The sequence below is a fragment of the Macaca mulatta genome, chromosome 2 (assembly GCF_049350105.2).
Source record: "Macaca mulatta isolate MMU2019108-1 chromosome 2, T2T-MMU8v2.0, whole genome shotgun sequence".
NCBI lineage: Eukaryota > Metazoa > Chordata > Mammalia > Primates > Cercopithecidae > Macaca > Macaca mulatta.
In genome coordinates, this window is record NC_133407.1 from 157,424,351 (window position 1) to 157,447,125 (window position 22,775).

At 53.9% G+C, this 22,775-nt stretch overlaps 1 protein-coding gene across 1 annotated transcript; it reads right to left on the minus strand.

The window, feature by feature from the left end:
- Positions 1–3,406: 3,406 nt before the first annotated feature.
- Positions 3,407–21,601, minus strand: CHST13 (carbohydrate sulfotransferase 13). The gene is given in 3 exon segments (NM_001194636.2): positions 3,407–4,252; positions 10,544–10,626; positions 21,505–21,601. Coding segments are annotated over 3 exon segments (1,026 nt in total).
- Between the last annotated feature and the right edge of the window lie 1,174 nt (positions 21,602–22,775).

Here is a 22,775-nt window from a genome sequence, read left to right on the forward strand (position 1 = left end):
TCTTTAAAGCAAACTTGGGTGCCCTTCTTTTCCCTTCGACACTGGGATACTTGAAAAGTGAATGGCTCATTCTCATGGAAAAGGGCCAGGCCCTAGAGACTGGGGAGCAACAGAAGAGAAGGGTCCTGGGCTCCAAGTGGCCCAATGGAGCATCTGTCCCACCAGCCCTGAGCCCCCTTCCTCTAGATAACAGAAAACACCTTAAACGACTGTCATCAAGCCTTTGTCCCAGACAGCCACACCTTTTTCCTCATGCAGGAGCCGCAGCATGATGGGGAAAGGCGGCATCCTGAGATCTGGGCCCACTGACCCCTTGGAGTGTGCTGGTGACACACATTTGGAGCTGCACCCAGCAGCCCTGGGCCTTGCCTTCACCCTGCTGCTGTCGTACTCATTGCTGAAGCCCACAGATGCATTCAGCTGTGCTTCTAAAACAATAATGCATGAAATCTCACTGTTTGTGAGAAACCAGGGATTTATTTTAAATTTTAAGCATTGGAAACATCCCTCTCAGGAAGCTGCCTGGATGATAAAGACACAGAATAAAACTGGAAAAAACAAACAAACAAACCCTACCCCATAACTGCAGAAAATTTTTTGGTTAACATTTTCCTGACGATGAAAGCCAGAAAAAAAGCAAAAGAACACTTACACTTATTTTAAAGAAGTCTGTAACCCAAACCAGCAATGGCATCCCATCCTGGGAAGTGTCCCACCAGCACTGTCCAACTTGAAGAGACTGAAAACCTGGGAAGTAAAAGACAATGTCAAGGAAGTTAAAATGTTGCGTGACCTTGGGTTTGTGCCATCAGCCCTCTGTGGGCACTGGACTATGGTTTTGACAATCACTTGCCTGAAGGAGGTGCCAGATGGAGAACCACCTGGGCACCCCCCTGTGTTGTCCAGCTCTGCACATGTGACTCTGTCTTTCTTGGATCCTCTAGTGATCCAGCTGGGACCCCACAGGGTGGTCATCCTGTGATCTGTGAGGACACAGATGTTCTGGCACCAGCCAGAGAGGAAACAGGCCAGAGCAGGTGGAGTTCCCCAAGAACAGCCTCCAGAGCTGCCCCAACTCCCTCAGTCCTCAAGGGCCTGGGCTGTGGCCCTGCACACACAGCAGAGGGTGCAGGGCTGCATATGGTGGATATGGCACCTGTGTGACACTGGGTGCCTGCAGTGTCTGCACATGGGGACATCAGTGGGGGAGCAGTGGAGTAGCTGCCCATACAAGGGACTGTGAATGTGACAAGTGCCAGCATGTCCAGACGCTGAGGGCATGACAGCAGGAGGTAGGGCACATCTAATTGTGAGATACCTGGGAATGAGACATTCGGATTGGTGTCAGTTTCAGCAAACAGGTCCCATCGGGGGGCTGTGTGGGAGCTGAGTGAGCTGGAAACAAAGGCATGTGTCATCGAAATGGGTGTGCAACAACTGCACACAGTGGCCTAGAACACAGCGTGTGTGGCCTCTAAGGGAGCATGTGAGGGCCAGGGAGCCCCTCACAAAGACAGTGGCCCCAGTGTGGCCAAGGCTCCACCCTTCCCTCCTCAGCCTGTCGCTAAACAGTAGGGCTCTGGCCCAGTATCTTAGTCCCTTTTCTGTTGCTTATAACAGAGCTCCTGAAACTGGGTAATTTATAAAGAAAAGAAATTTACTTCTTACAGTTATGGAGGCTGAAAAGTCCCAGTATTAAGGACTGCATCTGGTGAGGGCCTTCTTGCTGACGGGGGCTCTGGAGAGTCCGGAGGTGGTGCAGAGCATCATGTGGCGAGGGGGCTGAGTACACTACCACGGGTCTCATTTACTCTTCTTATAAAGCTTCTGGTCCCACTCCCATGGTGACTCATTAATCCATCAACTCATCAATCCATTAAACCATCAATCCATTAATCTACCTATGGAATAATTGATCCGTGAGGGCAGAACTCTCATGACCCAATTGCCTCTTAAGGGTTGGGTCACCTCTCAAGACTGCCACATTGTGGATTAAATTTCAACATGAGTTTTGGAGGGGACAAATATTCAAACCATAGCACCCAGGGAGCCCTGGAAATGGTGCAAGGCCTTGGGCTTTGTGTGTCCCTCCTGTGGGGGAAGGGCCCAGGCCAGGGGAGGCCTCATGGGGAAACCAGTGGCAGCAGCAGCCCCTTCCCAGGTCCACTGGAGTTGGCCACCCCATTCCTGCTGGCAGGGCCTCTGGACACAGCCCTGGGGGAGCTCAGAGACAAATGGCCCAAGACACACCCACACTCACACATTCACACACACACAACACTCACACACTCATGTACACATGCACACTCTCACACTCATATACGCACACACTCATGCACACACAGTCACACACGCACAAAGGTGGGAGGCAGCACAAGGCCCAAGGCCTGGCTGAGCTGGTGTGGGCTTCAGTCTTTGGCCCAGGTCAGGGTGAAAGAGTAGATGTTCTCCAAGTTGTCAGTGCCAGAATTTAGCACCCCCTACACAGTGCACCCTCTTCACCTTACACCCCATGTAGCCCCTCACTCCTATCACCACTGGGAGGTACCCAGGGTCTGTGGGCACTCTCATCTGATCTTCTTATGCCACTTGGCAACAGGGAAACAAAGGCTTGGAGACGGAGTGGTTCGAGATCAGACAGCTGCAGGCTCCCAGAGAAAACGGTCCAATGAAGCAGAGAAACTCCAACAAATCAGAAAGTAACAAAATACATTTATTTCAAAACCATGACTGCCCAGCTCACCAAAGTCCCATAAAACCTGTGACTGCATTGCACCAGGGGCTCTGTTGGCATGGAGCCTGAAGACCCAGCGTCTTGCCAGACTGAGACCGAAGGCGGTGCCTGGGCAGGGCCAGCCGCATGGGAGAGCAGAGGAGGCCCGATGGCAGTGGAAGGCAGCTCCCAGCTGGCTCCCGGGATGGCCCCATCGTGAGGCCAGCCAAGGGAGGGCTTTCGTCCTTGGCCACACCTGTCCTTGCCAGGGTGGGCCAGGTGGGGAGGGCACAGGCTCGGGCCACACGGACACTGGTGTCAGCATTCTGTTCTGATGCACCATGAACAGGTTCAGGGGCAGGGCTGACCCCCCAAAATGGCCTTTAAAAGCCTAAAACCCTGGTTACCAAGTCCTTGCCCATCTACGGGGCCTGGAGAGGTACCTGTCAGCTGGAGCAAGTGAAGGAAGCAGGCCTCAAGCGACAGGCCGAAGCAGGCACACGCATACAGGGCCACGGGAGATGGGCTGCCCCCAAGCCCGGCCAAGTGTGCCCTGCGCCCGCTGGACCAGCGGCCAGGTGAGTGCACGCAGTGGCTCTTGAAGAGGGGTCCTGGGGCCAGCAGCACCTGCATTCCCCGGGGTTCCTGTCGGAAAGGCACTTGCCCCGTGTGGCCACAGGCCCTCCAGGACCGCTAGTGCAGCCGCAGGTAGGAAGGGGTGGAGTAGTTGAAGAGCAGGAAGTCCATTTTGTAGAGGTCGAAGAGGCGCCGTTGGTAGAAGGGGCTGATGTCCCGGAAGAGGCGCACTGCCAGGTCGCGGGAGGCGGCGGCTCCCCGGGGCCGCGGTGGTCCGGGGAAGCTCAGGCCGGGTGCGCCCGCCAGGCCCAGCACGAAGGCCGCGTCCTCCGCCAGCGTCTCGAACTTGCCCACGATGTCGTAGCGGAGGCGGCAAGGGTGGCAGAGCGCGTGCGCACGCTCCCAGTGCTCGTTGAAGGGCTCGTCGCGCCGCGTGCGCGGGTCCAGCAGATAAGCCAGGAACTCTGCGAAGCGCACGTCGTGGCCGCGGGCCCGGGCGTCCGGGAGCGCGTGTGGCCGCAGGCGCTGAACGATACGAGTGCCGTAGCGCCTCTGGAAGGCAGCGCTGTAGGGGCGCGCGAGCTTGTTGCGGTAGGCGGACGCCAAGCGCTCGAAGGGCTCTCGCACGAACAGAAAGGCCAAGTAGGCACGTAGGCGCCGGTTGATCTCAGCGGGGCTGAAGTCTGCCAGCGAGGGCAGGCGGCCGGGCGCGTGCGCCTCGTGCGCGGGGATGGCGCGCGGGTCGCCGCGGGTTTGTCCGCTCAGCGCCAGCAGCACGCGCTTCCAGTTGGTGCACGCCACCTTGGGCACGTAGCAGTAGAGCAGGCCATGCGCGTCGTCCACCAGCACGTGCCGCAGGTCCTCTGGCTGCAGCAGGCGCTGCCGGCGTGTGTGGCGGCTACAGGCGCTGCTCAGCAGGTCGCGCCGCTGCCGGTGCACCTCCGCCAGGGTAGAGCGCGGGTCCTGCGGGCGACAGGGGACGAGACAGGGGGACGCGTCAGGGCAGCGCGGGCTCCCTGACTCTGGCTTTGCACCGGCGGGATGCGCCCGAGAATTGGGAGCAGGAGCTGGGCCGGGCACCCAAATTTGAACCCCAGGGCTGCCACTGATCACTGTGTGGTTTAGGGCCCGGGCATCTGTCCTGGGCCCAGATTTGGGAGAAACAGATTCTGACCTTGCTGAGGCTGGGAGAAGGACGCGCTGGGTATGTATGCTGTGGGGCACTCAGAGGAGGAGTGATAAGGAATTGTGGCATCAGAGTGCGCTCCGTGTGAGTACGGGCACACATGGACTCGTCGCTGTTTACTAAAAGCAGGATACTGTGTAAGAAGCAGCGCTGTTTATAATTCCACACCCAACTGAAAACTGCAGCCGCTTGTGGGCTGTCGGGCTGCTTTGTCTCAATAACAAATGGGCTGATTCTGTACTTACCAGTCAGCACTCTCCTTTGCACCTTCACTCCTTTTATTCCCCCAGCAAATTCTTATCTCAGAGCTGGGGCAGGAAGCCTGCCCCTTCTGAGCCTGTCCCTCCTATGAAAAGGAACACCGACTGGCTTTAACCTAGCACCTGCTGCGGGCCAGCAGCCTCCTCGCTCTCCGAATTAGGTCCGCAGCCCCTCGCAGCCTGAGCCATGCAGAGACCCAGGCCAGCGCGCTTCTATGCTTCCAGCTCCCCTTTCTTCAGATCCCTCCTGCCCCACCCGGGATTCTTACCTCCAAGATTAACACCCCTGCCTATGATTTTTTGTGTAGGAGTTCATAAAAGAAAGTGTTTTAACTTCTTAAAATTACATTAAGAGCCTTCAGGATATAATTAAAAAGACAATAATGAATTGCTGAGGATGTGGAGAAAGTGGAGCTTTCACGCATTGCTGGTGGGAGTGTAAAGGGGTGCCGTTGCTGTGGAAAGCAGTTTGGCAGTTCCTCAAAACCAGTAAACATGTGACTCAGCAATTCTGGTCCTAGGCATATTCTCAAGGGAACTAAAAACATACGTCGTGCAAAAACTCGTACATGAAGTTCATAGCAGCAGTATTCACATTAGCCAGAAAACCCAAGTGTGCAGTGCTGAGTAGGCAAATGTATGCAGCCATCCATGCAATGGAATATGACTCAGCCATGAAAAGGAATGCGGTGCTGACACATGCCGCCACATGGGCTGACCTGGAGGATGTTATGCCAAGCGAATAGGACAATCACAAAAGGACCAGTGCCGAACAGTCCCACTTAGTGAGGTCCCTAGAGCAGTCACATCCAGAGAGAACGAAACTAGAACCTGAGTGAACTGTAGAGGACTGCTGATAGACACTGGGCTGCTGATAGACACTGGGCTGCTGATAGACACTGGGCTGCTTTTGAGGGTGATCACAATGTTTGAAAATTAGATAACGGTGATAATTACAAAACCTTGTAAAAATGCTGAAAACCAATTGTAGGGTTTGAAAGAGTGAGTTGTATGGTATGTAAGTTCTCAGTTAAGAAAAAAGCCTTCAGGGTGTTTCCGTTTCAGAGGAGGCCAAAGCAGCCTTTGGGGGAACACCAGAGCCAGGGCCTGCTTGGGAGGGTCTGATGCCAGTGGGGTGGGAATGCGCGTCTGTGGTGTGCGTGTGTGGTACACGCGTGTGGTGTGTGCCTGTGGTGCATGATGTCTCTGGTGTGTGGTGTGCATGTGTGGAGTGCATGTGTGGTGTGCATATGTTGTGTGTGTGGCATGCGTGTGTGGCATTTGTGTGTGTGTGTGTGTGGTGTGTGTGGTGCATGTATGGTGTGTGTGTGTGGTGTGTGTGGTGCATGTATGGTGCGTGTGTGTGGTGTGTGTGTTGTATGTGTGTGGTTTGTGTTGTATGTGTATGGAGTGTGTGCGGTGTGTTTGTGTGGTGTGTTTGTGTTTGTGTGTGGTGTGTGTTGGTATGCATGTGGTGCGTGCATGTGGTGCACACTTTTGGTAGGTGGTGTGTGTGTGTATGTGGTGTGTGTGGTGCACACCTGTGGTGCATGGTGTGTGTGTTGTGAGTTGTATCTGGTGTGTGTAGTGTTTGTGTGTGTGTGGTGTGTGTATGGGGTGTGTGTGTAATGTGAGTTGTGTGTGGCGTATGTGGTGTGTGTGTGTAGTGTGTGTCATGTGGGTGGTGTGTCTGTGGTTTGTGGGAATGTGTGGCGTTTGTGGTGTGTGTGTAGTGTGCTTGTGTGGTATGTGTGGTGTGTGTGTGGTGTGTAGGGGGTGTGGGGGTGCATGGGTGGTTTGGGGTATGTGTGTGTGTGTGGTGTGGCGTGTGTGTGTGGTGTGTCTGTGGTGTGGGTGTTTGTGTGTGATGTGTGTGGGGTGTGTGTGGTATGTGTGTTTGTGGTGTGTGGTGTCTGTGGTGTGTCCGTGGTGTGTGGCATGTGTGTGCTGTGTGGTGTGGAGTGTGTGTGGTGTGTGTGGTTGGGGGTGTGTGTGTGATGTGTGTGGTGTGTGTGTGGTATGTGTGTTTGTGGTGTGTGGTGTCCGTGGTGTGTGGCGTGTGTGTGCTGTGTGGTGTGGAGTGTGTGTGGTTGGGTGTGTGTGGTGTGTGTGTAGTGTGGGAGGTTGTGTGTGTGGTGTGTGTGTGGTATGTGTGTGGTATGTGTGGTGTATGTGTGTGGTGTGTGGTGTCTGTGGTGTGTGCCATGTGTATGATGTGGGGGGTGTGTGGTGTGTGTGGTGTTATGTGCTGTGGGGTGTGTGTGTGCTGTGTGTGGTGTGGAGTGTGTGTGTGGTGTGTGTGGTTAGGTTTGTGTTGTGTGGGGTGGTGTGTGTCGTGTGGGGTGTGTGTGTGGTATGTGTGCAGTGTGTGTGGTGTGTATGTGTGGTGTGTGTGTGATGTCTGTGGTGTGTGTGCAGTGTGTGTGGTGTGTGTATGGTGTGGGGTATGTGGGGTGTGTGTGGTGTGGGGTGCGTATGTGTGTGGTGTGTGTGCAGTGTGTGTGGTGTGTTTGTGGTGTGTGTGTGTGTCCGTGTACACTCCTGCACACATGTGCACACTGTGCTCCTGATGCCTTTAAAACTATCCCACAGACGTCTAAAATACACTAAGTGAGAAAACCAAAGGGCAGAACAGGGCTTCACACTGATGTTGAAAAAGGGAAATATAAACCGTTTCACAAAGGGTGGGTGGGGGAGACTTATTCTTTTAGAGATCTGTTCAGACTTAGTCACAGAATCCACAAGCCTGGGACTGGCTTCACAATCATCCCAGGTGGGAAGGCAGCGCTTCCCTGAACCCTACTTCTTGCATACGTTTGAATTTTTCAAAATGAAAAGAGGCAGACAGACATAGGACAGACATGCCTGTAGGTGAGATTCTGAAGAAGTTACCATAAGCACACGGCAAACCAGTGTACACTACTTACACACCTAGAGCATGTCTGGAAGGACACCCAGGAACCTGGTGGCCTCTGAGGGGACAGGTGCTGGACAAGGAGACCTACTCTTCACTGTACCTAACCTTCTGTAGTGTCAAATGCCATGTCATGTGCTTACATTTAACAAATCTCACCATTTTGAGAAATGGTGAACCCTGAGGACATCATGCTAAGTGAAATAAGACAATCACTTAGCCACCCTCACCATGGGAGGGCTGCCAGGTCCAGCCATGCTGTGGGGGTCTGGGGACACCTGGGAGACCCTGTTTCCACTGTCAGGGCTGACCTCAGAAGCCTAGCTCCACCTGGTGCCAGGAGAGGCTTTCCTCCCGGGGCCCACAGTCAAGGTCTGCTTTCAGCTTTTAGATGACCCAACACATTACTTGTGGCAGGGAATGTTGGCCATCCGGCCACCTGTCAGTCTTCCTCCTTCCTTGCCAGCAGACCCCGGCTGTGTCAGGGCGTGAGCCCAGCCTCAGGGAGCCAGATCTTCAGCTTCGTGTGCTGTTGCTGAAGCACTGGGTCCGGGGGTTCCGGGGGGATGTGGCCTGGCTCTGCCTGAGGTGATATCAGGGGAAGTTAGCCAGATGGCTCCCAAGAAAGACTCCCTTAGGGTGAAAAGTCAGGGGAAACCCTTACCCTACCACTCATTTTCTGCCTGGGATGCCCTCTTGTGAGGTGTCTGCAGCCCTGGCAGTCTCTTACAGCCAGGAGGCCAGCTCTGTAACAGAAGTCAACATCCAGAGGACGATGGTGCGCGCTGGCTGCTGCTGAACCGTGGGCTGCCGGTCTCCGAGCAGCTCAAGAGTGAGCACTAACTGTCCTCATGGCTGGAAGCAGCTTGGGCTGCCACTGCTGTTGCTCATAGGTCCATGAATACCCATTTTACAGAAGACGAAACTGAGGCTCAGGGGAAATGAGTTGCCTGAGGTCACACAGCGCTCACTGGGGAAGCCAGGGCTCCAACTCAGGCCCCTTGGGACTCTAAAGCTGGACCTGTGTCCACTGTCCAGGGCTGCACCTACAGCTCCCGTCCTCACTCCTCCCCATGCCTGTTTCCTTGTCTGTAAACAGGGGCAATAATGGCCCCACCTTATGGGTTGCCGTAATGAGTCCACAGAACTAAAGGGCCTGGCACGAGATCAGCACTTGTTGGCCAGATGGTTTTTATTACTTTCTTTCTCCAGCCGCAAGGTGCTAAGCCTCCAGGGACTTGACACCCAATGGTCACAGGGTCCTCAGGCCGTGTAGGGCCATCTGCCCCTCAGAAGCCACCAGAGCTAGTGGAACCCAGTGCCCTACTGAGTGCCTGTCCTACCGTCAGCCTGCTGTGTGGCCCAGGGCCAGTCAGTCACTCTCTCTGTGAAGGAAGGCCTCCCTACCTGCTCGTAGGCTTGGGCCAGATGAGCTCCACAAGCCCCTTCGGCTCAGCCCTCAGGATCTGGTGAGCACCACATACCCAACACCACCCTGATCTTTCTCTACACAGCAGTCCAAGGGATACCCCAAAAGTGAAAATCTGATGCTGTCCTTCCTGGCTTAAAACCTTTCATGGCTCAGCCGGCGCGGTAGCTCACGCCTGTAATCCCAGCACTTTGGGAGGCCGAGGCGGGCGGATCACGAAGTCAGGAAATCGAGACCATCCTGGCTAACACGGTGAAACCCTGTCTCTACCAAAAATACAAAAAATTAGCCGGGCGCGGTGGCGGGCACCTGTAGTCCCAGCTACTCGGGAGGCTGAGGCAGGAGAATGGCTCAAACCCGGGAGGCGGAGCTTGCAGTGAGCTTGCAGATTGCTGCACTCCAGCCTAGGAGACAGAGCAAGACTCTGTCTCCGGGGGAAAAAGAAAATCACCTCCATGACTCCCTGCTACCCTTGCACACATGCAGGGCCTGCGTGCTGCCCCCACTTCTCCAGGCTCCCCTAGTGCTCCCTCTCCTGTCCTCCACTCCCCGCCAGACCTTTGGCACAGCTATTCCCTCTGCCTGTGGTGCTCGGCCCCTCCTGTCTGCCTGTTGACTCTTGCTCTTCAGTCTCAGCTCCAATGTCGCTTCCCTGGAGAGGAGTTCCTCTCCCACTTCTAAACTAGGACCCTCTCAGGAGAGCTCTTGTTGCACCTCGTACTCCCCTTTAGAGCAGAATTAGTTAAGTATTAGTGTAGGTGGTGATCGGATGACATCTTTCCCTGCTGAACTGGTGGCTCCACTAGGGGAGGGACCTGGCTGACCTGCTTGCTGCTGGATCTCAGCATCCTGAACACAGTCTGCATGCAGTGGGTGCTCAATACATGCTGTCTGAATAAGTACTTCTGCGTGTGTGTGTGTGTGTGTGTGTGTGTGAGAGAGAGAGAGAGAGACAACCAGAGTCTGGGGTTCTTGGTGGTGGGGTACAGTTGTATGTGTGTGTTTGGGATTGTGCATGGTCCCTGCAGGCCCCCAGCTGAAGTTGGGTGTGTGGGCCAGCGAACCGCCTGGTCCATCTGCTTGAGAATCACACCGGGGCTGGGGGTCCCTGCACACCTCCCCACTGCAGCATGCACTGAGATTTGGTCTCCCACTAGACTGTGAACTTCCTGAGGGCAGGTACAGGGTCTGTTTTGACTCTTTTTTATCTGCAACACAAAGAACTGTGCCTGGCCTCAGACTGTTGATGGATGGGAAGATAGGTAGGTAGAGACCCCAGGTCTCTCATCTTACCCCCAAGATTTGCCCTTGTCAATGCTCTCTGACAAAGCCTGGGTTTGGGGAGGACGCCCTTCCATGCCCCAGTGTGGGGTCCAGTCTCATGCCAACAGGTCTGCACTGTTGCTGTCAGGCTCCTGGCTGGGATGGAGGGGGGCATGCCTGGGTTGGGGGTCTGTCCACCTACCTGGTCCAGGTCATAGAGCTTCTGCAGGGGGCTTCTCCTCTCCCCACCAAGCCAGCTGGAGCCCAGGGCTCTGTTTCCAAATACTGTGGGCATAAGGAGAGAGGTGTAGCCACCACATCAGAGGGACTTGCATGGAACTGGGGGGCTGGCCAACCCATCTAGGCAGATTTGACCCACCTCTGGCACTCAATTTCCTTCCCGGGTCTTGCCTACCTCCTAGGGGCACGGTGGAATGGGGAACGGCAGGGGGTACTAACGGGGCAGAATTACACCAGGGTAGTGTCTTGTGTCATTCCTGCTCCCATGTCCTACCCTCCAAAGTTGGAGGGTACCAAGCAAGAGGGGACAAGTGGGAAGGTGATACCCAGCCCACCAACCCTCTAGGAAAGTCCAGATCACTCAACCTCACCCACTGCCATCTGCCCTGGCCTCATGCCCCACCCCTGTGGGGCTCACCAGGCTGGCTGGCTGCCCAGCACCCCCAGATCCTGTGTATGGGCAGACAGAAAGGTTTGGGCAACAGTGGAGATGGCACAGTAGGCTGCAGCCTCTCAGTGCCACCTTGCTAGGCTGGGTGACCCACTGTGGATGCCTGTGGCAGCAGTGCTTCCCCATCAGGGAATATGCTGCTTCGCATGGAAGGAGGTTCAGTCATCTCCAGATAAGGAGAGGGATGACATCTGTCTGTCTCCCGACTGAGGAAAGTGATGCTGTCTGTCTGTCTGTCTCCCGGCCGAGGACAGGGATGCTGTCTGTCTCCTGGCTGGGGACAGGGATGCTGTCTGTCTGTCTGTCTCCCAGCTGAGGACAGGGATGCTGTCTGTCTGCCTGTCTCCCAGCTGAGGACAGGGATGCTGTCTGTCTGTCTGTCTCCTGGCTGGGGACAGGGATGCTGTCTGTCTGTCTGTCTCCTGGCTGGGGACAGGGATGCTGTCTGTCTGTCTCCTGGCTGGGGACAGGGATGCTGTCTGTCTGTCTCCTGGCTGGGGACAGGGATGCTCTCTGTCTATCTGTCTCCTTGCTGCAATCCTCAGTTTTTCTAGAACTATTGTAAGTAAAAATCTGTTTACCTATAAGTGTATTCCGTTACTCAAAATCTTTTTAAGGAATATCTTTTTAAGCATAGTCAATTAATATTAATATGTTCTCAGTAATATAGCCAATATATATGATCATATGCTTCTGGATCCCATTTTCATGAATATGATGATGATGCATATTAATAAACTAATAAGGTGTAAGGTGATCTTTGAAAAGATCTCAAAAACTGGCGAGGCTTTTGCTAGACTGACCAAGGAGAAAATAGAAAAGACTCAAATTACTAAAAACAGGAAAGAAAGAGGGGACATTACTACTGACTTTAAAGAAACAAGAAAGGATTACAAGAGAACTATGAACACATGTAGCCTAACAAATGAGAAAACATGTAAGAAATAGACAAATTCCTAGAAAGACAGAAATTCCTGAAATTGACTCAAGAAGAAATATAAAATCTCAGCAGACCCACAAGTCAAGATGTTGAATTACTAATAAAAAAAAAATCCCACAAACAAAAGCCCAGGATCAGAGGGTTTCACTGGTAAATTTTACTAAATGTTTACAGAATTAACACCAACCTTTCATAAACTCTTCCAAAAAACAGAAGAGGAGAGAACACTTCCTAACTCATTACATGAGGCCAGTATTATCTAGATGCCCAAACCACACAAAGACATCACAAGAAAAGGGAACTACAGAACCATGCCCTTTATGAATATAAGTGCAAAGTTCTCAAGAAATACAGGCAAACCAAAAATAACATCCTGTGAAAAAGTTTATTTTCCATGACCAACTAAGAATGGATCCCAGGAATACAAGATTGGCTAAATATACACAAATCAATCAATGTAATACATTATATTAATAGAATCAAGAAAAAAGCCCACACGCTTATCAAGAAATGCAGAAAAAGCATTGGACAAAATCCAATACCCTTCTTCATCATAAAACACACTGAACAGCTTAAGAATAGAAGGAAACTTTGCCAAACTGGTAAAGGGCATCAAAGAAAAACCCTCAGATAATAGTGAAAGACTGGCAGCTTTCTCCCTAAGATCAAGAGCAAGGAAAGAGTGCCTGCTTTTGCCACTTCTATTAATTGTACGGGAGGTTTTATCCAGGGTAATTGGTCAGGGAAAATAAATGAAAGGCATTCAGGTTGGAAAGTAAGAAGTAAAACTATGTCTATTCATAGATGACATAACCCTATATATATAGAAAACCCTAAAGAATTCACAAACCATAAGAGCTAATAAATGGGTTCAGCAAGGTTACAGGATACAATATTAATATACAAAAGTCAATTACATTTCTATATACTAGCAATGAATAATCAAACAATATCAAAAATAATAAAGTAATAAAGAAGAAGTTGATAACAAAGGAAGTATAAGACCTGTACACTGAAAACTATGAGACACCACTGAAAGAAATTAAAGACCCAAATGAATGGAAAGACATTTCAGGTTCGTGGATTGGAATACTTAATGTTGTAAAGATGGCAATACTCCCCAAAGTCATTTACAGATTCTTTGCAATTCCTGTCAAAATCCCAGCTGCCTTTTTTGCCAAAATTGACAGCTGATCTTTAAATTCATGTGGAAATTGAAGGGATTCAGAATATCCAAAACAATCTTGAAAAAGAACAAAGTTAGAGGATTCACATTTCCTGATACCACAACTTTACTATATGGCTACAATAATCAAGACTGTGTGGTGCTGGCTAGGAGAGACATATAGATGAATGAAATAGCATTGAAAGTTTAGAAACAAACCCTTACATTTATGGTCAGTTGATTTTTGATGAGGGTGCCAAGACAATGCAATAGGGAAAGGACAGTCTACAATAAGTGGTGCTGAGACAGCTGGATATTTGCATGCAAAAGAATGAAGTTGTACCCCTTCATACCACAAAGAAAAACTAACTCAAAATGGATCATAGTGCTAAACACTGAAGTTAAAACTATGAAACTCTTAAGTGAAAACACTGACATAAATCTCCATGACCTTGGATTAGGTGATGATTTATTAGATACGATGCCAAAAGCACAAAGAAACAAAATTTTAAAAAACAGATAAATTAGACTATATCAATATTAAAAACATTTGTGCTTCAAAGCACACTATCAAGAAGGTGAAATGACAATCCACAGTTGGAAGAAAATATTTGCAAATAATCTCTCTGATAAGGAACTAGTACCCGTAACATATGGAGAACTCTTACAATGGAACAATAAAAGACAGCCCAATTTTTTAAATGGGCAAAGAATCTGAACAGACATTTCTCCAAAGATATACATATGGCAATAAGCACATGAAAAGGTGCGCAACATCACTAGCCATTAGTGAAATAGAAATCAACACCATGAGGATGGTTATTTTAAAAGACAGTAAATAACAAGGATGTGGAGAAATTGGAGCCCTCATATATTGCTGGTGGGGATGTAAAGTGGTGCATCCATGAGGGAAATCAGTTTGGCAGTTTCTTAAAAAGCTAAGCTTAGAATTACCATACAACCCAGCAATTCCTCTCCTAAGTATGTTCCTAGAACTGAAAACTTGTTCACACAAAAACTTATACACAAATGTTCCCATTGGTGTTATTCATGATAGCCCCAAAATGGAAACCACCCAAATCCATCAGCTGATGAATGGATAATGAAAACGCGGTATATCCTTAACATGGGCTATTAATTGACCATAAAAGGAATGAAGGACTGACTCATGCTTCCGTGTGGCTGAACCTTGTAAACGTTATGTTAAGTGAAAGAAGCCAGACATAAAAGGTCACCTAAGACACGATTCCATTTATATGAAATGGCTGTCTTAATATGTCCATAAGAGTTCATAAAAACATTGAATATTCATAAGAAGAATATGTTCAAGAATTCAGGAACATGTGAGAAAAGAAGAATAAATGCTTCTGTGATCCTTGGCCTTCAACCAAATGAAGAGTCTATAAATGTCACTAAGAAGAATCTATTCACTTGAGACAAACTTCTGGCACACCAGTAAACTTGGGAAATCTGAGAAACTGGTCTGTTGGCAAACTGACCTAGAGCAGTGGTTCCCAAACTTCAGCTTGTGTGAGGCCCAATAAACTCAAGAGTCCCTGGCCCCACCTCTGGAGTTTCTGGTCCAGCAGGTTGTGGAGCGGGGCCCAAGAATCTGCATTTCCAGCAGCTCCAGGTGAGGCTGCGGCTGCTGGTCTGGGAGCGTGCTTTGAACCGGCTGCGCCAGTGCAGTGCCCAGCAGGCAGAACATGGTCTGTGCTGAATAAACAGAGGTTCATGGAAGGAACAGTTGGCAGCTGGACGGGCCTTGCACTGGCCTCCAGAACCCTGCTGCATGTACCTAAATCCCATCGTCCAGAACCCTGCTGCGTGTACCTGAAGCCCACTGTCCAGGGTCCTGCCGCCCCCTGCCTGCCTCAGGCCCCCTTTGCGCCCCAGGCCATATCCTGTAAGGCCCAGGAACAAGGGCCAGACTCCAGTGACCAGGGCATGCAGAGGAGGCTGAGGCCCTCGGAGGTTCAGGACTGCCTGTGTCTCCAGGCCACTGACCAGCCCAGCATTTGACCTTGCGTCTCCAGACAGTCAGGGATCTAAACTGCTGGACATATCCCAGGAACGACACCGTCATCAGAAAAGGAGCTGACAGGAGAGGGCAGCAATGCTGGCTGGTCATGCAGGTGCGGGGAGACCCAGGCTGGGTCTGGCCTGAGTCTAGCAGCAGCCATGGGGAGCTCCGCTGGTGCCACACCAGGCAGGACAGAGCCAGGCACCCCACGAGAGGAGGCCGGACCTTCTCGCCATGTTGCAGATGAGACGTGTCCCTTTCCTGGGGACTGTGGCTGGGGACTGAGGAAGAACTGGTGTTCAGCAGTCTGTGTTCTGTGGGCAGGGGGTGGAGGGGCAGTCACAGTGACTAACAAGCAGACCCAGGCCTGTCTCCGCCCCAGGGTCCTGCTACTTGGAGGCTCCCAGTCTTCTGGAAACGCCAGCCCTTGCATAAGACCTCTCATTTCCTGGCCAAACCACAGCCTGCAGGAAAGTGGGTACCATAACAGACCCCAGGGGCCAGTGGGTAGAAAGGAAAAGGGAGCAGGCACCAGAGAGAGGCCCAGAATAGCTGCGGCCAGTGATTACAGGGCTGGGCCACCTCCACCCAGCCCCACCCTGCCCCGAGGAGCCTGGGCCCTGCAGACAGGCAGGCTGCCATGGAGGGACAGATGGGCACAGGAGGTCAGAAGGGGGGTATCTTGTGGATCCCTGGGTCCAACCCTGACTTGGCCAGCTGGGGACTGGCCCCAAACAGGGCCACAATGGGGCATCCACCTCCTCCACCCCATCATCCCAAACCCCCTTGCCTGTGTCCTCTGTACCCCAGCCCCTCCACTGGGCCCTAGGTCCCAGGTTCCCTGCCACCCCCTGCCAAGGGGACAGTGGAGCAGACAGGAGAGGGAGAGCCAGGCAGTGTAGCCCAGGAGGGCCAATCCCAGAGCGGCACAGGGAAAGCCACGCGGTGACTGCTTAGAAAAAGGAAACAAAACCAGCAGGAGGTTAGGGAGACAGGGGAGAGAAGGGGGAGAGGACGCTGGGAGGGGAGGAGGGATGGGAGGAGGGCCAAAAACAGTAACAGAGACAGGGAAACAGTGATGGACGACAGGGCCTGAGGCTGGGAGAAAGAGGAGGAAGAGACAGAAGGAGACAGAGCGTGGTGGGGGTTGCAGGTGCTTAGTGCACAGTGCCAGGTGCTTAGTGCACACTGACATACTTATCCCTGTCATGTAGAAACCATCATTATCCCACTTGATGGGGGGAAACTGAGGCAAAGAAATTTGCCCGAGGCCTCACAGCTTCCTTGCTATGCCAGAAATAGAATTTGACCCCAGGCCACCGGTGCCAGCGTCTGCACCCTTAACATCCATGCTGTCCTGCCTCTGGGTGCCCCCTCATCCTGACCTTGACACCTGTCACCCCTCACGGCACCCGTAGGCCAGTGGGCCCCACTTCACTGACCCACGACGAAATACCAGCCCAGGGAGGGAGAGCAGAGAGAGCTGCTCGAGGCCACATGATTGATGCACAAAGGACACCTGCACACATCATGTTGCAAGGCCTCCTCTGCCAATCAAGATACCGGGCGAAACACCACACTGGAAACCTACAACAGAAGCACGACCATCATCCTCGGCGTGCCCACCACCCTCCACACGCCCACCTCAGCCAAAGCAGGGCTCACGCCCTGTGCAGGGTGAGGGCACAGCCATCATGTAGGGGAATGCTGTTTGGAGACTTCCCAGTCCAGCAAGCAGAGATGATGACACTTGGCTTCTGGTTAATAAGTTCCAGCAGGTCACAGTGTTGCAAGAGCAGACAAGCAGGGCAGCCAGGCCCCAGCAATCTCCCACCAGCAGGCATGGGCTCCCACATGGCCTCCAAGGGCCTCTGCCCTGCCCCATTCCTTGCCCCAGGGGCCTTCTGGGGTGACCTGCATGTCTCAGAGTTAGGGACATTCCTTCTGGGGATCAGGCCCAAGGGAGGGACATGGACAAGCCCTTCGCGTATTATAAGAAGCAATTCTGTTGTTTAGGGGGAGAGAACTAGAGATCCCTCCATGTGTATTTAGTTCATACTCCATTTGCGGAACTCCACAGACCATCTGGAATGGAACCCCAGTCTGCCCAGATCCTCCGTGGGCACAGTGCCGTCAGCTGTGCCTCCAGAACCCTCCGGATCCCCACTTCCACCTTCCCTGCCCCCAGCCAGCCCCGGGTAGGCCCCAGGGCTCTCCCTGGGACAATTACTAAGACTGGAAAGAGACACTTCACCTGTCTCCTATTTCTCCTCGCCCCACCTGGGTGATCTCTAAACCCATGGGGCTTCCCACTACTTACAGCAAACCCTGGTTCCCGCCCAGGCCCACCAGTACACCACCACCCTTCCCAGTTCACCACTCGGCTCCAGCCACAGCAGTCTTTATTGCTGAAATATTTTGATTTCTGTGCAGGTTGACCCCTCTGGAAGGTCAGTTCTACAGGGAAGGAGAGTTTTTGCTTTTCTGTAACCCCTGTGCCTTGCCCAGTGCCAGTGACTATTTATTTAAAGACTGATGCCCTCTGACAGCCATAGGAAGAACACCCCAGACCCTAGCATCCCATTCAAGGCTATTCATGACTGAGCCCCAACTTAGAGTATCTTCCTGCCTCCCATCCCACCATTCTCTCTCGAGGACCCAGAGCCCCACCCACAGCACATCCCTTCACACCCCAGGCCATTTCACTCCTCCATGCTTTTCTCTGTGCCATTCCTTCTGCTTCCAGTTTCCTCTCCTCATTTTCCTACCTGTTAAACTCCTATGCAGCTTTCAAAGCCCAACACAAGTGCCCCTGCCCTATAGAATGGAAAGAAAAAGGATTTGGGGTTTCAGCTGGGATTTAAATCCTGGCCCCGTACTTCCTGACTTGAGCAAGCAACTTCCTTTCTCTTGATCTTTTCCCCTCTGCAAAACAGGATTACCAGTTCCTGTTCTGCAGAGCTGCCCAGCTGCCAGCTTGCCTCTTCTCACGGTACTCTCTGGACGTCCTCTGAACTTGGGACACTCCAGCAGTACCTGAAGATGGACAGCAGCACGGAGAGCATCTACCAATTTGGCCCCAGCAGCCTCTCCCACTCCTTCTGCCCACCCACCAGAGGAGGAAGCCTGCCAGGCCTTCAGCTCATGTGATTCCGATAGGCTCCCCTCCGCCTCCGCCACCTGCTAGGATAGGCATGTGGCCTAGGCCTGTCCAGTCACAGCCTCCCAGCCCTTCCTGCCACCTGACTGGCTCTGAGATGGGCACTTGAGACCCAGACTGGGCCAATGGACGCCTCCTTGGGACTTTGGCTGGAATCAGTGGCAAAGGAGCCCTCTCTGGCTTTGGGTTGGAGTTGCTGAACTGTGCAGCTGAGAGTGAGGCTATGGCAGAGAAAAGCTAAACTACAGCTGGAGGTATGATCTGAACCCCAAGATCTATGCCTATCCGAGGCAGAGGCACCTGGCCTTTTCAGTCACAGGCACAGACCCACTCCCTCCCAGCTGCAGGGAGTCTGAATTGAGTTGGGTTTGTCCTCACCGAGGCTACCACTGTGTGCCATCGGGTGGCCCACGGTCTTAGCTTCCTTGCCTGCCTAGGGGTGAGCAGGGGCTGGGATGGGATGCAGAGGCCCGCCTGGCTCCAAGAGGAACACCTGTGACTCCAAACACTGGGACAGATGCTCAGCCCTGCGGCCGTGGGAGTGGAATGGGGGAAGGGGGCTAGTGCCAACACTGCTCTCTCCAGTGTCTCAGAGGCAGAAGACATAGAGCTGAGATCTTGGATTTTCCTATTAAAAATGTAAGCTCCTCGAGGCAGGGGGATTTCTAAGTTTTGTTCCCCACTGTCTCTCAGCACCTAGACATATGCTTGGCATGAGCAGGCAACCAACAGGTCTGTGGTCCGTGGTGTGCCAGCCACGGGAAGCATGGCCACCATGCCCAGGCAAGAACACAGAGGGAGCCAAGGGGCCACAGGAGACCCAGGGGTCTGCCGCTGGGCGCTGCCGCTGGGCACTGGGGGTGAGGGTGGGGTGATGAGGGCAGTGGTGCTCTGGGCAGCTGCCCCACCTTTCTGGAATCTCCTCCTCCCTGGGACCCTAGGCATGAGGCCAGTGCTGGTGGTGGAGCCCTGAGGCTGAGGCTGTGGGTGTGGAGGGGCTGCCGCACACCTCCCCCTACTAGAATGTCTCTGAGCTCCCTGGGGCAGCAAGATCCCCAGGCCTGAGCCAGTGGCCCTTCAGTGGCCCCTTGCCCAACTTATGACAGCACCTCTTGCTCTGGAGAAGGAGGGGATGGTGCTGGGCCTGACCTTTAGGGAGAAGGGGCTGAAATTCCTCCTGGGTTCTGGAGCCCTCATTCCCAGGCCAGAAGCCCTCACAGGGCACAGACCACATCCCTTCCAACTCAGGCATGGCTGCAGAGACACTGCAGGCCCTCGTGAGGCCATTTCCAGAGGCCAAGGGCAGGAGATGCCCCTCCAGCAGGACTACCCTGGCAGGAAAAGACCTTTCCCAGCTGAGTGCCCTCCCTGCATGCCACCTGCAGGCCCCCAAGCATGGTCTCAGCCAAAACTTCAGCTCAGGGCTTGGGAGGGAGAAAAGCCAGTGGGAGAGGCTGGATAGGTTGGTCTGGTTAACTCTTGCTCGCCCAGGGTCACTCACAAAGCATGATGGCTGGAAACAGGCCATGGGAGAGGTACAAGAGAGCCTGACAGAAACAGAGAGAGATTCTGAGACGCTGGGTGAGAAGGTCATGGCCAAGGGTAGGACAGGCCAGGTGCAGAGCCCAGCCTGCACAGAGGCTAGGAAGGGAGGTTTGGAGCCGCCCTCCTAACACCTGCTGTCTCTTCCCAGGCTCTGCAGGAGAGGGAGGGAGGTCGGAAGGAACAAAGCCCAGAAGGTGACTAGTACCTTGGCTTGTTTCTCATCCCTCAAACCCGGGTAGAGTAGGTGACTGGAGAGAGATATCCCACAGAGACATGGGGACACAGACACTCCATGCGGTCACTCAAAGATGTATGCTCCTTTGCAGACACTCCCCAGGACCCAGGCGCTCAGGTGTCCTCTAACATCCCACACTGAGCCCTGAGGGGCCAGTAGCCACCAACCCCTGCCCTGTCTTAGTACTGGGTAAACATCTGTCACTGAATGACTGGGTGGACAGAGGCTGTGGCAGCCACAGACACTGAGTCCACACCCCAGACTGCCAGGAGACTGTCTGCTCTACACCGCTAGCCAGCTCACAGAAGGGGTGGTGGGGGTGTTGGAAGGAGAGACCCCAGCCCTATCCCATGGGCTTGGGGAGGCATCCAGGTTTGACCTGCTGTGTTCTGGGCACACAAGGGGCAGGGGGCAGTGTGAGGGGCAGGGGGTGTGGGCAGAGGCCTCCCCAAGTCCTGATATCCTCAAGTCTTGGGCCACTCCCACCCCCACTGCCCAACATCCCAGCCCACCCTGGACCTAGTTACTTACTCCCTGGGACTGTGTCTGCCAGGTTCCAAGGGTGGGGCCCAGGATTCTCAGAGCCCACACTGGGGGTGGGGAGGCAGACTGAGACGTCCCACCTGGCACACATACCACATACAAGGAAAGGCAAACAGCCCTGAGGTCAGGAGGCCGGGGTGCTGGCTGGGCCCCTCCAGCCCCAAGGAGATTGTGTAGCCAGCATGTTGCCACCACACCCGTCTCCCTACCTCTCTGGCCTGCTTCGATTTGTGTGAAATGCGTTGATGGGAGGCTTCACATGAGCTGAGGAGAGACTCAGAGCACAGACTCAGCACCGGTGGAGCCCAGGGCACTCAGCTCTGCAGTCATGACTAGTTGCCTCAGTTTCCCCAGCCAGACCACGAGGTGGGTGCACAGGAGTCCCAAACCTTACCCGGTGTGGATTTCAGGGTGGAGCAGGGAGTGGCACCCACTGCACAGTAGGACAACCGAGGGACCCGACCGAGTGGCCCAAGCTTCCCCTCCTATGCTCATGGGCCGAGCAGCGCTCACGTCCAGGGGCTCCCGGCTGCCCAGGGGAAGGGGGCGAAGGTAAGGGAGACGGCCTTCCTGGATTGGCCAAATGCCCTCTACTCCCCACAACTGACCCCGGTCTCCAGGCACCGGCTGTGGGACCCAAATAGTCACCGCTCTGGGAGTAGGGAGATAACTCCGGAGAAGGAGCAAGAGCCTTTGCTCGTGGGGGCGTCTAGGGCCTTTCTGTGCCCCACCAGCCACCCTGCCCGCCACTCCTAGCCCCAGCCAGGAAGGAGATGGCAGGTGTCCCCGCCGCTGTCGAGGGGTCAGGCCGCGGTGGGAGCGTTTGCTTGCGGTTGCGCGGCTGGGCCGGCGAGCACTCACCCGGACTCAGGGTGCGGGGCGCGGCGCACAGGAGCAGGAGCGCGGCGCCTAGACAGGCGGCAGCCAGCACGCGCTGCCGCCAGCAGCGCCTCCCCATGCTGTGCCGGGCGCGCGGCGGAGGACAGTCCGCTGGGTCCGGCTGGGGGCGGAGGTGCCCTGGCCCAGGACCCCGCCCCGGCAGCGCAGCGCCTACCAAGACGCGCGGCGCCGCGCAGGGCAGGGGAGCACGGCAACTGGACTGCAGCCCCACGAGCCCCTGCGAGTCGCTGGGGACTGAGTAGACGGGACAGAGTGGGGCGGCAGGCCCAGTCTTCTTTTCGTGCCCAGTCTTCTTTTCGTGCCTGCACCCTCACCTGATAGAATGGGGCCGAAGTCCAGGGCGCGAGGGCGGAGACTGATTGGGGAAGCCCCTCGCCCCTAGGCTCCGCCCCTAGTGTTTGCCCCGAGGTGCCGTTATCCACCCAAGGCCAAGAGGTATTGTCGCGTTGGCGTGCCCCACCCCGGGCGGTGTCCCCTTGCCATTTTGCTGCCTTAGATGCCAGGGGCCCAAGGGCTGATCCGAGATGAACCAAGGAGCCTAGTAGAGCGTTGCCCTGTCCATGGTTCTCTGGGACCCCTGCCCTCAGTAGGAGGCCTAACAGTGTCCCTCCTTCCCCGACCCAAGGCTTGCTTTCCCTGTACCCTTGCTTTTCTCTGGGGTTTCCAGGTCCTGCCTGAATCTAGCTCGTGCAGATGGCGCTAGCCTCTGGACAGAGAGGGAGTGTCTCAGCTTACATCCCCCGGGGAATGGAGTTTGTTGCGCCTCAGCGTGTCACCCACAACTTCTCTGAGCACCATGTGAGCACCGAGGACTTGCCAGGGACTGTGTGTGTGTGTGTGTGTGTGTGTGTGTGTGTGTGTGTGTGTGTGTGTTGGGGGGTGGAGGGGGGGAGGTGAGAGTAAAGTCCAGCCTTTGAAAGACACACACATTCAGCTAGCCCTGAGTGGGAGCCCACGCCTAACCGTAGGGTCTTGCTGCCTGGAAGTCAGGCTAGCAGGGAACCGGAGGGTGCAGCTGGCACTGTGTGTGCGAATGAGTGTGTTGGAGACAACATTTAGCAGTGTGAGTGCATGGGATAGGGTACTGCGTTAAACTCCAGGTTTTTTGGAGTTTTTTTTGTATAAATGTAAGGGACACAAGTGCAGTTTTGTTACATGAATATATTATACAGTGGTGAGGTCTGGGTTTTCTGTGTAACCATCACCTAAATAATGTCCATTGTACCCACTAA